Source organism: Simochromis diagramma, unplaced genomic scaffold (assembly GCF_900408965.1).
Source record: "Simochromis diagramma unplaced genomic scaffold, fSimDia1.1 OVJJ01000113.1, whole genome shotgun sequence".
Lineage (NCBI taxonomy): Eukaryota > Metazoa > Chordata > Actinopteri > Cichliformes > Cichlidae > Simochromis > Simochromis diagramma.
The window spans coordinates 417,739-429,944 of NW_024387142.1; the positions used below are offsets into that span (position 1 = coordinate 417,739).

Below are 12,206 nucleotides of genomic sequence, written 5' to 3' on the forward strand. Positions count from 1 at the left end.
TTGATGAAAGAAAACATTTAATTAAAAAAATTAATCAGTGCATCATCATCATCATCTTGATTATGACATGACTGCTAGTTCAGCATCTATTCAATTAAGACTAAATCACCTTCTGCAAACTGAGGCTTCTATGTTAGTTCCACACATGAAGCAACCGTCACACCTGCTTTATTCAAATCTATGCAGAGCTAGAACTTTCTGAAAGCGCGCGCGCGCACACACACACACACACACACACGACTCAACAAGTTTTGGGGGGTATCTGCATTTTCTCATATTTTCGATGTTTGTCCTCATACATGTAGCAGTTGTGCTCACATGAGCTGGAAATGCTGCCAGGTTGAGAGAAGGGAGCCAGAATTTGGGGAGCTTCATTTTTTTGACAGCAGGTCAGGACTGAACTGATCTTGAGGTTTACCAATTTTCTCTGACATCGTTGGCTAAAGGCCTGTACTGGAAGTGCATATCTGGCCATAAAACCAAAAGCACTGGACATCCAGACACCCACAAACACAAGGCACAAGATGAAACTGGCTGCAGTATATAAGTACAGCTTTCTTAGGCATTCAAATTCCCATTCAAATGCAAACAAGACACAAAGAAGAGCACTAAAGAATTTGATGAAAAACCAGACATACTCGTGGACTGAAACAACGTGTGGTCCATAACAGACAAAGAACATCAGTTTCCTAAAACTGCCTCAACCAGCACATCTCTGCACCGGCTTCATCTGCAAACAAGAAGGAAATCTGCTGTTATGAAACCGGACAAGAGGCCTCAATTAGAAAATACAAAACGAAATATAAAAAAAAAATACTAACAGAAAATTTATTGTAAGATAATTGCAGGATATTGCCAGTGTTGTCAGAAGAAAGCCCTGTTTCTATCAGCAGAACCAGGTTCCTTTAGAGTTTCCACTGCAGGGATTAGGGCTGACATTTAGTTTCCAATAAAATTATTTTACCCCTTAAAATCCACTTACAAAGAAACTCTAGAGAGATGCTGGTAATGCTTAACATTGACATCTTGTGTTCATTACTCTTCAGTATTTCACTCCTCTGTAGCTCCTTTGTTATTGGACAGAAGTTTTTACTGTTTGCAATCAATTTGTTGATCAATTTGTTGGCAGTCAAATGAGGTGAGGGGTGATGTTTACCAAAAAATATTACTCTGAAAACAGTTTCACTGTGGTCCTAAAGCACGTGTGTCCAACCTCCCACACAAAAGAGTCCTGTGAAGGCTCTTTAATGCCCCCTGTTCACAGTGGCCTCTGTAGCTCAGCACTGACCAGTCAGACGCAGAGAGCAGTGATCACGACAGCAGAACATGGTTGCTCATCTTTATTGCATTCCAGTAGACTGACTCCAGACTGCAGTGGAAACACAGACGAACTCCAATCTAAAGGAACCTTTAAGATCCTGAAAAACATTTCCTGGGACAAAAAGTTCTGCAGGCTTTGATGAAACATGACTGACTGAGTGAATCTCTTCACTCCAGCTCAGTCATCCTTCATCATCTATGTGCAGTGTCAGGGAAACACCTTCATGGCCCGAGTTCAGTTTATCATCCGATACAGAATGTAGCAAAAAGATGCTCGAGATAATCTAGAAATGGTGCGATCACAGTTTATCCAGCAGAGCAGCTCTGATTCTATTCAATACTTACATTCTGTATGTAGATAAATACAAATATTGGTGGTTTTATTGATATCTGAATTTTTGACTCAAATCAAAAACAACAAAACAACAGTAAGAGTCAGGCTCAGGTGACCCTGTGGTTCATCGTGCTAGCCTCTGCTACAAAGGCTTAGTTACTTTGCTCTTACACTATAAAGAGACTGAGAGCAAGTTCTCCTTCTGCCATCTTTCACATCAACACTTTCCATCTCTTTACATGGATGAAACAGTGTGCAGCACTAAGGAGGCCGTAGCAGAGAGTCCCAGTCTGTTTGAGAAAGAGTGAGCGAGGCGTGTCCACACAGAACATGTGACTATATATTACACAATAAATGATACATGATGAAGCAAAGTCAGACCCGGGTGCTCGAGTTAAAAACTTTGGGGGGAAATGTAACCGTTCCAACACACAGACCAACAGAGAGAAGCAGACTCTGGTCGACACAGTCAGAGGCGTCTGCTTCCTGCTGGCTCACAGCACACGTCTGCATGTTTAGTACACTGGCTGACTGAGGCGAAAGAACGCTGACTCCTCAAACAAGAGTTACATAATAAAAACATTCACCTTGCTTTTGTCTAAACACACTATAAAAAAGTGGCTCAGAAGAGGAAGGAAACAGATGAAGGAGAGGGGGCTCCCTGATTGGGCTTTCCCTAGACCATCCATCCATCCTAGACCCTCCTCAGGAATAACAACGATGCGTCACAGTTAGACTGCTAGCATCCTACAGAGTTCAGGTCATCCACAGTGTGTAGCGTAGTGAGTGTGTGCAGTGCGAGTGAAGTTTGGGCTGAGATCAGTAAAAACAGACGGAGCCCAAGGACAAATGCATTTGGCCAAACGGCTTTAATTTTTGTAACTCGTGCCATCACTACTGTGTGTGTGTGTTTCGTAGCAATAACCTCACTTGAATTTGAACCTAATCTTTTATCTCCATGTCATTTTAAATTAATGCTAATCTCCTGCCGTATCTCATTTCCTTCTGCCTCCACGGCGAAAGATGAAATGGTCTCAGTGTGTTTCCTGGTTGCTTTCCTCTGTCTAATCAAACAGGTCTGAATTAACCCTCATACAGATTCAATCTGACTTTGCAGTTTAGACCTCTGTCTGAGCAGGTCACAGGGGGAAAGTCGGGAGTGGGAGTGGGCTATATGGTGGGGTGTGAGTTCTACGGGTGATGGGAGGGAACAGAGTAGAGAAATCACTGAGATGGTTGTAGGTCCTTTAACAGCAGCCCCCTCCAGACTGCCTGACGGGGGTGCTATCGATTTTTAAGTTGGGCTTGTCCCCGCCGGCTGTGGCCCCAGGGCCCATGCGTTTCTTGATCTCGGCTGCCATGGTCATGAAAGCCTGCTCTACGTTTGTGGCATTCTTGGCACTGGTCTCCAGAAAGGGGATCACCAAAGAGTCAGCAAACTCCTGAAAAGATAAGAAGAAAATTCAAGTGCAAACAGTCAGAGATCTGCAGTCAGAATATTTCAGCCCATTAGGTGGCCTCAAGTGTCTGTGTGGGTTCTCAGTCATCCAGGTAGTCTAAGGAGTTTAGAAAGAAAGTTTCTTTAAGTTTCTTGAAGATGTTTCACCTCTCATCTGAGAAGCTTCTCCAGTTCTAAAACCAAATGTTGGAGAGTCCCAGGTGTTTAATCCCTGGTGGGAGTTGTCCCGTAAGACGGTAGTTGACCCACTACTGATCAGGGTCACCCTTTCAAGTGAGATCACCCGATGCAGGATGTGAGTGGCAGTTGAGGCGGCACAATCCCAAAAATGCATCTTCCACTAGAAATTAAATACCTGGGACTCTCCAACATTTGGTTTAAGAACTGAAGACGTTTTCTAAGCTCCTTAGACGATCCCCCGACACTACTCAGTGCAGCACTCTGATCAACTGAAGGCTTTTGAGGGAGGTTTTAAGAGAACAGGGTGACAGTGATTTACAACAGTCCAACAATATGTGTGTGTGTGTGTGTGTGTGTGTGTGTGTGTGTGTGTGAGTGAGTGAGTGAGTGAGTGAGTGAGTGAGTGAGTGAGTGAGTGAGTGAGTGAGTGAGTGAGTGAGTGAGTGAGTGAGTGAGTGAGAGAGAGAGAGAGAGAGAGATATTCATAAGCAGCCCCACCTTAGCAGTTGTGTAGTCCACTACTTTCTTAGTCGTCAAGTCACACTTGTTGCCCACCAGAAGTTTATTGACATTTTCACTGGCATATCGGTCAATTTCCTGAAGCCACTGCTTGACATTGTTATAGGACTCCTGTGCAATGAGAATGAATATGAACAAAAAGCCGTCTCTATACATGAATACAAAGTATCTTCAAAAATCAGGGCATGACAGTGTTCAAATCTTCCTCCAAACCTTGAGGAGAACATAGCAAGACAACATAGTTAACACTTCTTCAGATAAAAGTAGCAAGTATTGGCAAATATTTATTTATTAATTAAATAGACCATAACTCCATAAAAATGCTCACTCACTTGGTCGGTCACATCATAAACAACTATGATGCCATGGGCTCCACGATAGTAACTGGAGGTGATAGTACGAAACCTCTCCTGGCCTGCAGTGTCCCACTGGAGGGACAAAGACAGAGAAAGAGGAGCAAAAGGGGAGGATATATTAATATATTACAATTCTAACAAGTAGAAGCACAAAGATCATTTCTTCCTTTGATTTGCTGTGAGCATATTATGATAGAAAAACAATTGTGTTTGTGAAAAATGAAACATTCATGAAGCCACCAGTTAAGCAGTGTCAACTGTTGCTTTTACCATTTAACACTGCAGGTGTAACATTAAATGCCCATAACTGACCCTAAATCCATGATACACTTAATAATAGACCAAAGTTAACCTGCGCCATCGTTGGTTTAAGTTTCTGTAGTCTGTAGACTGTAGACTGAATATTTCTGTTTTCCAGATGACTCTAGCCTTTCAATGACTTGGTAAATTAGAAAGCTTTGAGGAAACACATCTACCTTGAGTAGACACGCCTCAGGGCAGAGTCAAGAATACACTATACTGCCAAAAGTATTCACTCGCCGATCCAAATCCCTGAACCCAGGTATTCCGATCACTTCCATAGCCACAGGTGTATAACATCAAGCACCTAGGCATGCAAACTACAAACACTTGTAAAATGAGTCCCTGTCAGGGGTTAAAGCCAGCGTGATATTGCTATAGGCTGCCACCTGTGCAACAAGTACAGTCACCAAATTACCTTCATACTAAATATTCCAATAACAAAGTGGAAGCAATTGTGAAGGACAGCAACTCAGACGTGACGTGGTAGGCCATGTAAATTACAGACTGGTGTCAGCAGATGCTAAGGTGCATAGTGAACAGTGGTTGCTAACTTTATGGAGAATCAAGAGCTACCAACTTTCTTCAGAATCCTTAAGATTGGGTCAAGAACAGTGCATAGAGAGCTTCATGGAAGGGGTTTCCATGGCAAAGCAGCTTTATATCACCGCAGGCAACGGAAAGCATCGGAAGCAGTGGTGTAAAGCATGCTGCCAATGGGCTCTACAGAAGTGGAGACACGTTCTGTTGGGTAACTTCTCCTGAGTTATTCTGATGGACATATCTGAGTTTGGCGGTTGCCAGGAGAACAGTACTTGTCTGAGTTTCAAAGTGTAAAGCTTGTTGCAGGAGGTTTATGATGTAGGGCTGTTTTTCAGGAGTTGCCCAGTGGTTACAATGAAATCGTCCAATGTACATGTAGTATAAAAAGTTCAGCAAGGATTTGACCTGTCACTTCACAAACGATCAAAACAAAACATCAGTTTGGACTTGAGGAAAAAGAGTTGTTGATTCTCACAAAGCAGGAAATATGCAAAGTTATCACAGCATTTCCAAGTATCAAGAGCCGGAGTGATTAGCATCATGAAGCAGTCAGAGCAAAAACAGATTTGCATCATCGCTGTGTCTCCCAAAATGACAACGATCTAAAACATATTTCTCTAATAGTGAAAAACTACCTTCAGAAAACTAACAACAACTTTACTGACTGGCCTGCACAGAAGCCCCAACTTAAACTTAAAAATCAGTGGGGTTAACTGAAGATCGAGCTCCTATCAGAGGATTATAAAATCTGGAGGAACTTGAGCTGGGATAGCTGGGAGGGAGAGACATCGGTGTGACTTGTCAAAAACTAAAGTTCGCTCACTCCAGGTTCACCAGTCATGGCGTCAGGTCTGCTGTGTAAATATAAATATAAACATAAACTATCGAACCCCATGTTCAGTCCAGCAAATGTAACCAAGCAAACAATCCACTTTCTAAAAGCTGACATCTCACAGATTACAGAATTGTAGTTTTGTCACACTCTGGCCAAATTTCCCTCAACCAGCCGCAAAAGAAGACCATAAATGTGGTGCTCTGTGTGTACATGTGCCCTCACAATCTGCAATTTGATGGTCTTGCCATCCAGCTCGATGGTGCGAATCTTAAAGTCCACTCCAATGGTGCTGATGTAGCTCTCTGTGTAGGTGTCATCCTACAGAAAGAGGAGGGACAGCATGATTCAGGCCAGCAGCAAAACCAGTTAAAAACAGTCATTCAGTCCAACAGAAGTGAAAAACATCTTACAGTGAGGAGGTACTACTTACAGCAAAACGCAGTAGAAGACAAGACTTTCCTACACCAGAGTCTCCAATGAGCAGGAGCTTGAACAGATAGTCACTGAAATACAAAGAACAAGGCTGAAAAATTTCCACTGCAATAAAAAACAAAAACAGTGGGAAACATTTTATAATACGACCCGACTAAGTGCAAATCCCCCTTTAATTAAATGGAACCATTGTTCTTTTAATTTGAAGTAGGGATGCTCAAACAAATGTGTACCAAGTCACAACAAAAACATAAATATACTATAATATACACAATATTACCTCATCTTACAACAATCAGACCTATGTGACTTTATAACAATGGACAATACAACTTTTTTTCCTTTTACAATTACTGTTCAAACACAACTGTCAAAAGGAGCGTGCAGATAAACGTTAGCTAAGGTTAAGCTGATACGACTCGACCCCTGAAAAGTGCCGCGTTCTTCAAATCAGCGGGCGATATATCGAATAGACTCGATAAAGGTATGGCAAGTGTTTCCACATACAATGGTTAAAATGGCTTTACTGAAACAAACCAGTATAAATCACCACGGCAACATTCACTTTTTTTCTTCCGCACACTGTGAATGCATCATTTATCGCCCCCTCCCAACTGGAGAATATTCTACCCGGCACACTGCAGTGAGCATGTGTGTTGTATCCTACCAGACATGGAATAACATAGCGCCAGGAGGAGCTTCAGGTGACGGTGAACAAAATGCAGTAATTTGCAAAACATGCTGTAAAACTATTGCTGCAAAAGGTAGCACGAAGAATTTATTCCACCAGCGGAAAAGTCGAGCTGCAAAAGCACGAATGTTTTAAACGTCTCCCCACACGCCAAAGAAAACGTTAAGCTGTGACAGCTGTGGCTGTTCGTGGTCAGTCATTTTCATAGCCACTATCTAGACTTTTGTTTCTGTAATTTGACGGAATCACGTTTTTTTAAATTGTACAATTTTTATGTTCACAAAAGAGCATCTTTTTAATTTCAATGTTTTAGTCTCATGAATTCTTGCTTGACTTACTTCTTTCTTGCTATGACTCTTTGTTTGTTAGAGGTCTATGATTGACCTCAGAGAGACGTACTGTGACAGCATTGCCATCTATGAAAAACCTCTGTGTGCAACTGATGGATAAAAAAAATGGTTAAAATAAAACATTTCAGTTCACTCAGATTTTTAGTATTCAAAGTAGAAAAACTATTAAATGGTTGGTTTAAAACGAGTATGCCAGCACTATTTTAGGCACTCTATGGTTGAAACATTTGTTTTTGGAGGTTATTCAAGCATAATGTGATATATACGGTTTAACTGCAGCCAGCTTTAAGGCCTGTGCTGATTAATTGAGATAGTTTGATCATACTTAAGACTGAAACGTCACTTAATGGCAGGACTTCTGTGAGCACTCCTGTAGAATCGGGATATAGAAGACACGTTGATGCTTCGAGGAGGTAATTACTGAAGTTAACTCAGAAAGATGAATCACAGAATCATTACTAGTTAACGTTAAAGGGATGGTTGGCTCAACAGAGCTCTGACTGTGTGCCAGCCTGGCTACAGTGCTGAAGAGAAACCTGGGGTTGTTCTTATTTTCTTCAATCAGTGATGAATAGTAAGATGTTCTGGCTTTGCGGAGGGCTTTCTTATAAAGCAACAAACTATTTCTCCAGGCTAAATGATGATCCTCTGAATTAGTGAGACATGTTTGAGAGTTCTACCAGTTAGTCAAGCACTTCTGACGTGAGACTTTCTTTTTCAGAAGACCTACAGTATCCAGAGTTTTACGCAGTGGAGAAGTGAAAGAAGAAGAGAGAGGGAAGTTTGTGGAAAAAACTTTGCAAATAAATAAACGCTGCAGAGTCTTTGCTTTCGATTTGCACTTCTTCCCCTTATATGTTAACACTTTTATACCAATGTTGTCTGAGTGGCAACACCCATCATTCAGAAGAATACTGCAGCCACTTCCTGTGCCTAACGGTGAGTATACTGGGGCCTTTACTCCTCCCAATTTATTTGCATATAGCTGCAGCAGACAAAACAACTCTGAGTGTAGGCCTTCAGTGTTTTGTGTGTTAGAGAAGATGAGACTTAAAGAAAGAAGAAAGAGAGGACACTTCTTTCAGATGCCGGTTGTTACTTTGCATCATGTTTTCACATCCCAGGTGAAGGGGACCCCTTCTCAGATGACAAAACTTAGCTATGACCCTTAATATCGAGACTCTGAAGGTGCGAACATGAAATTAAATTTGCCTCCACAGCCTGTGATGCCTACGAGTTCTCCCTCCTCTACCTTTGGCGTACTGCCACAAACTTAATGGATTAATTCTAAGTCTATGAAAATGTATCAAATGTAATTACACTAATGGATGTATATTTACAAAAGAGTACAAACCTCACATTGTTGTAAATATTTTATAATATCTTTTCATGGGACAACACTGAAGCTATGACACTTTGATGCAATGTGAAGCAGTCAGTGTACAGCTTGTATAACAGTGTAAATTTACCTCTGCTGAAAATAACTCAACACACAGCAATTAATATCTAAACCTGGCAACAAAAGTGAGTACACCTTCAAGTGCAAATGTCCAAATTGTGCCCAGTTAGCTATTTATTCCTACTCAGCGTCATGTTACGAGGTCTCAGGTGAGAAGCTGGTGTTATTGCTCCCCCACTCTCTCATACTGGAAGTTCAACATAGCACCTCATGGAAAGAAGAACTGTCTGATAAAAAGAATTGCTGCTCTACATAAAGTTGCCCTGGTTATCAGAAGACTGACAGCACCCTAAAACTGAGGTGCAGGTCCAAGAACACACAGCGGTTTAACAGGACTCACTGTGGAGTGCACAGGCAGATTATGAGTGTACGATTAATCAGTCATAATCCCTTGTACATTCCTTAAACATATAAATATTTATATCACGTGTGTGTGTGTGTGTGTGTTTGTAGATAGATAGACAGATAGATAGATAGACAGATAGATATGAACACATTCAGGGTAATTAATGTAACAAGTTCCATGGTGTGACATTCAAGAATTTCCAACTAAAGTGTGGAAACTATGTTTTTGTTTAGCAACAGCCTACACAAACAACACAGATGAGCTGCCTTTGCATACATCTAAAAAGTATTGCTATGGAAATAGTAAAGTTTAAATGCAAGTGGGAGTAAAAACGTATTTTTGTCGAGTGTTCCATACTGTGGCCGTCTCCATGGAGAAAAGGGAAACAGTGGGCGGAGCCTGTTCGCCCAGGCTACAGGTCAGCCATAACACGCCAGTACAGCCCAATCACCAGCTGGTAACGTTACACGTTTTGGCTCTGGTATCTGAAACGAACAATAACCGCGTTTCTTTCTTTGTTACTACATTAGCGTTTCTCTCTACACTGTTTTGTTGGGGGGTCGTAGTTAAAGGTCCGCGGTCACGGGGGAAACGGGAGACACGAGCAAGCAAAGTGTTTGTTGATGTGTGGAGAAACCGCACTGGGAAAGCTGACACGTTAAAGAAGCTGTTCGCACCCTGTTTACAGAAGCCGAGCTGCTGTTCTCCATTAGCACAACCAGCCTGGTGTGATGTAGCAGAAAACTAGCCAAACACAATGATACTTCCTGGAAGAAGACAATAACAACAGCCGTGCAGCTGATTGTGTTTAACGTGAAACTCACTATTCGGGATTCATGCTTGCAGTCTGGATGTTTCTCTGTCGGCGACTCGTCTCTTCCTACTCAGGAAAAAAAGATGACTTGTATGTCCGGATATCAGAGGCACATCGACGGTTGTTTACGGTCCCCGTCACTGCTCTGACTCCTCCGCTGTAGTCGGCTTCTATCGGCTCTTATAGCTTTAATCCTTACGGACATAAAATCGCTTCCTCCGGTTAGGTTAGTGTATTTTCTCTCTTTCTGCCTTTCTGTGACCGTTCTTTGCTAAATGTATACGACGACTGCGCAGGTGCGGTAGTGACGAAAGGTGACGTGTAATTACGAAGCGTAAACCTTTTTTTTAAATACAGAAATGGTGGCTCGTGGAGCTTGCCAGTAGCTCCCGGTGTTTCACGTTAAATGACTTTTACACCGGATTGTATTTTTTACATATTCTCCGTGTTCCACGTGCTGCATCCACCGATTGGACGGTTTCACTGACGGGTCTCCCCGTGTGTCACGCGGATGACAACCAGCTGTTTAACACCTGCTGCTTGTTTAGGAATCACGCCCACGCTAACCTGTGCTGGTCAGGTTAACGTGGACATCTGTGTGGTCAACATAACGTCATCGCAGCCAGTGTGCCTTGCTTTGTTAGCGCAGAGCTGCTGGAGCTTGCGTTTACTCTCAGTGTGACTTTTCTGATCTCAAATTAAAAAACGCAATTTAAATTTAAAGGTATCATACAGTTTATTGGCGAACCTGTGTGTGAGCAGGCTTTTTGGTTTAGAAATAAATATATTTAATGACGCACATCGATTAGATTAGCGACCGTTTACCTCATAGTTCTTCCACCGATCTCCTTAAATAATAAATTATATTCAGGAAACTCGTCATAGGCACAGGTAATCGATGGTTATTGTGAAAACTATCTTTAAATAATCAATCCCAGGTGTTAGGGGGAATATGCAAACATTGCCAGTGTTGATTGAGTTTATTTGTAATGTGTTGATTCAATAAATGAGTTCGAAGAATGAGAGTTGTTTTAGCAATTCAGAAATAAACTGGTGATTCCACTACAAACCATCTCAGCAAATAAAAATGCATGTTTTTCTTTAGCTTCCTTTTCAGATAAGGATCAGCTCCAAACAGACACGTGTCTCATGGTGTTGCAGCTCAGCTGATGGCACAGCCGGAGGGAAAATGAGACTGAAAACATATGACCAGTTTAAATTACAACACCAGTTATTATGTGGGGCTAAATGAGGAATTGTATAAGTTATAAAAATTATGTATGATACCACACTAATCACACAGCATGAGTGACATCAGACAGATGTGAGACCTCAGAGCTCCCTTATTGAAATCATGCATAAGCTTCATTTTCTTCTCACTGTGTGCTCTGAGATATTTATAGTCCTTCACTATTTTCACATCGGCCCCCTGCATTGAAACTGGGGTCACTGGTTTCCTGGTTCTCCTAAAGTCCACAATCATTTCCTTGATGTTTGTCACATTGATCTCTAGATGTTTGTGTTCACACCGCATGACAAAGGAGTCCAGCCCAGCCGGTACTCCATCTCATCACCCTCACTGATGCATCAAACCAACGAGAGTGAAGATAGCAGGGCCCTATTTCAGGAAGCCGGTTTAGAAAACTCAGAGTGAAAAACGATACTCAGGGTTGAGTAACCCCGAACTGTCCAACTCGGAATATTCGGTTTCAGAAAGGCTGATAACAATTAGTTCAGTCAACGCGGAGTTGCTTTAACCCCAAGTTAAGCGCGCGCACGAGGATACATAAAGCCCTGATTAGTGGAGCACAGATTAAGCGAGTCACCATGGAGACGGAGGGAAAGAAGGCGCGGTCAATGTATTTTACAGCGCTTGAGGCCGAAATTCTGATGGCAGCCATATGCCGATAACATGCAAATTATGCGGAAAAAACAGTAACACAGCCTCAGCTGCCAAAGAAAGGGAGCATGCATGGCAAAACATAGCCGACAGAGTCAATGCGTGAGTGTTAATTTAAACATTGATCTAGGGATTTCCACCCATTTAACACGTTATTTTATTATATTATATTTTATTTTTTATTTCATACATTTTATTTTGTGATGTGAGCGCAGGTGCAACCCAACAGGCCCCAAACATTCCTGGCAGCAAGTAAAAATGAAATATAAAAATATAGTCCAAACAGGTGAGGTGTAATTGTATTATGAGCCATAGTGCTTGGTCTGTTTGTCCGATGTAAATCAATTGCAGTTAGAGGCTACATTAAT

At 41.8% G+C, this 12,206-nt stretch overlaps 1 protein-coding gene across 1 annotated transcript; it reads right to left on the reverse strand.

Moving 5' to 3' along the window:
• rab1ba (zRAB1B, member RAS oncogene family a) lies at nt 1–10,416 on the reverse strand. Its single transcript, XM_040047187.1, has 6 exons — nt 9,949–10,416; nt 6,277–6,349; nt 6,069–6,164; nt 4,145–4,240; nt 3,792–3,923; nt 1–3,096 (listed from the first exon to the last, which is right to left on the reverse strand). The coding sequence occupies exons 1-6, from the start codon at nt 9,960–9,962 to the stop codon at nt 2,902–2,904; spliced, it is 606 nt and encodes a 201-aa protein (XP_039903121.1). The 5' UTR covers nt 9,963–10,416; the 3' UTR covers nt 1–2,901.
• Nucleotides 10,417–12,206: the final 1,790 nt, after the last annotated feature.

Bases quoted from the DNA above. Each gene is read 5' to 3' on its own strand.
- rab1ba (XM_040047187.1), bottom strand. The intron at 3,924-4,144 runs GTGAGTGAGCAT...CTCATTGCACAG, and splicing joins TTTATGATGTGACCGACCAA to GAGTCCTATAACAATGTCAA. The intron at 3,097-3,791 runs GTGGGGCTGCTT...TTATCTTTTCAG, and splicing joins TGGACTACACAACTGCTAAG to GAGTTTGCTGACTCTTTGGT.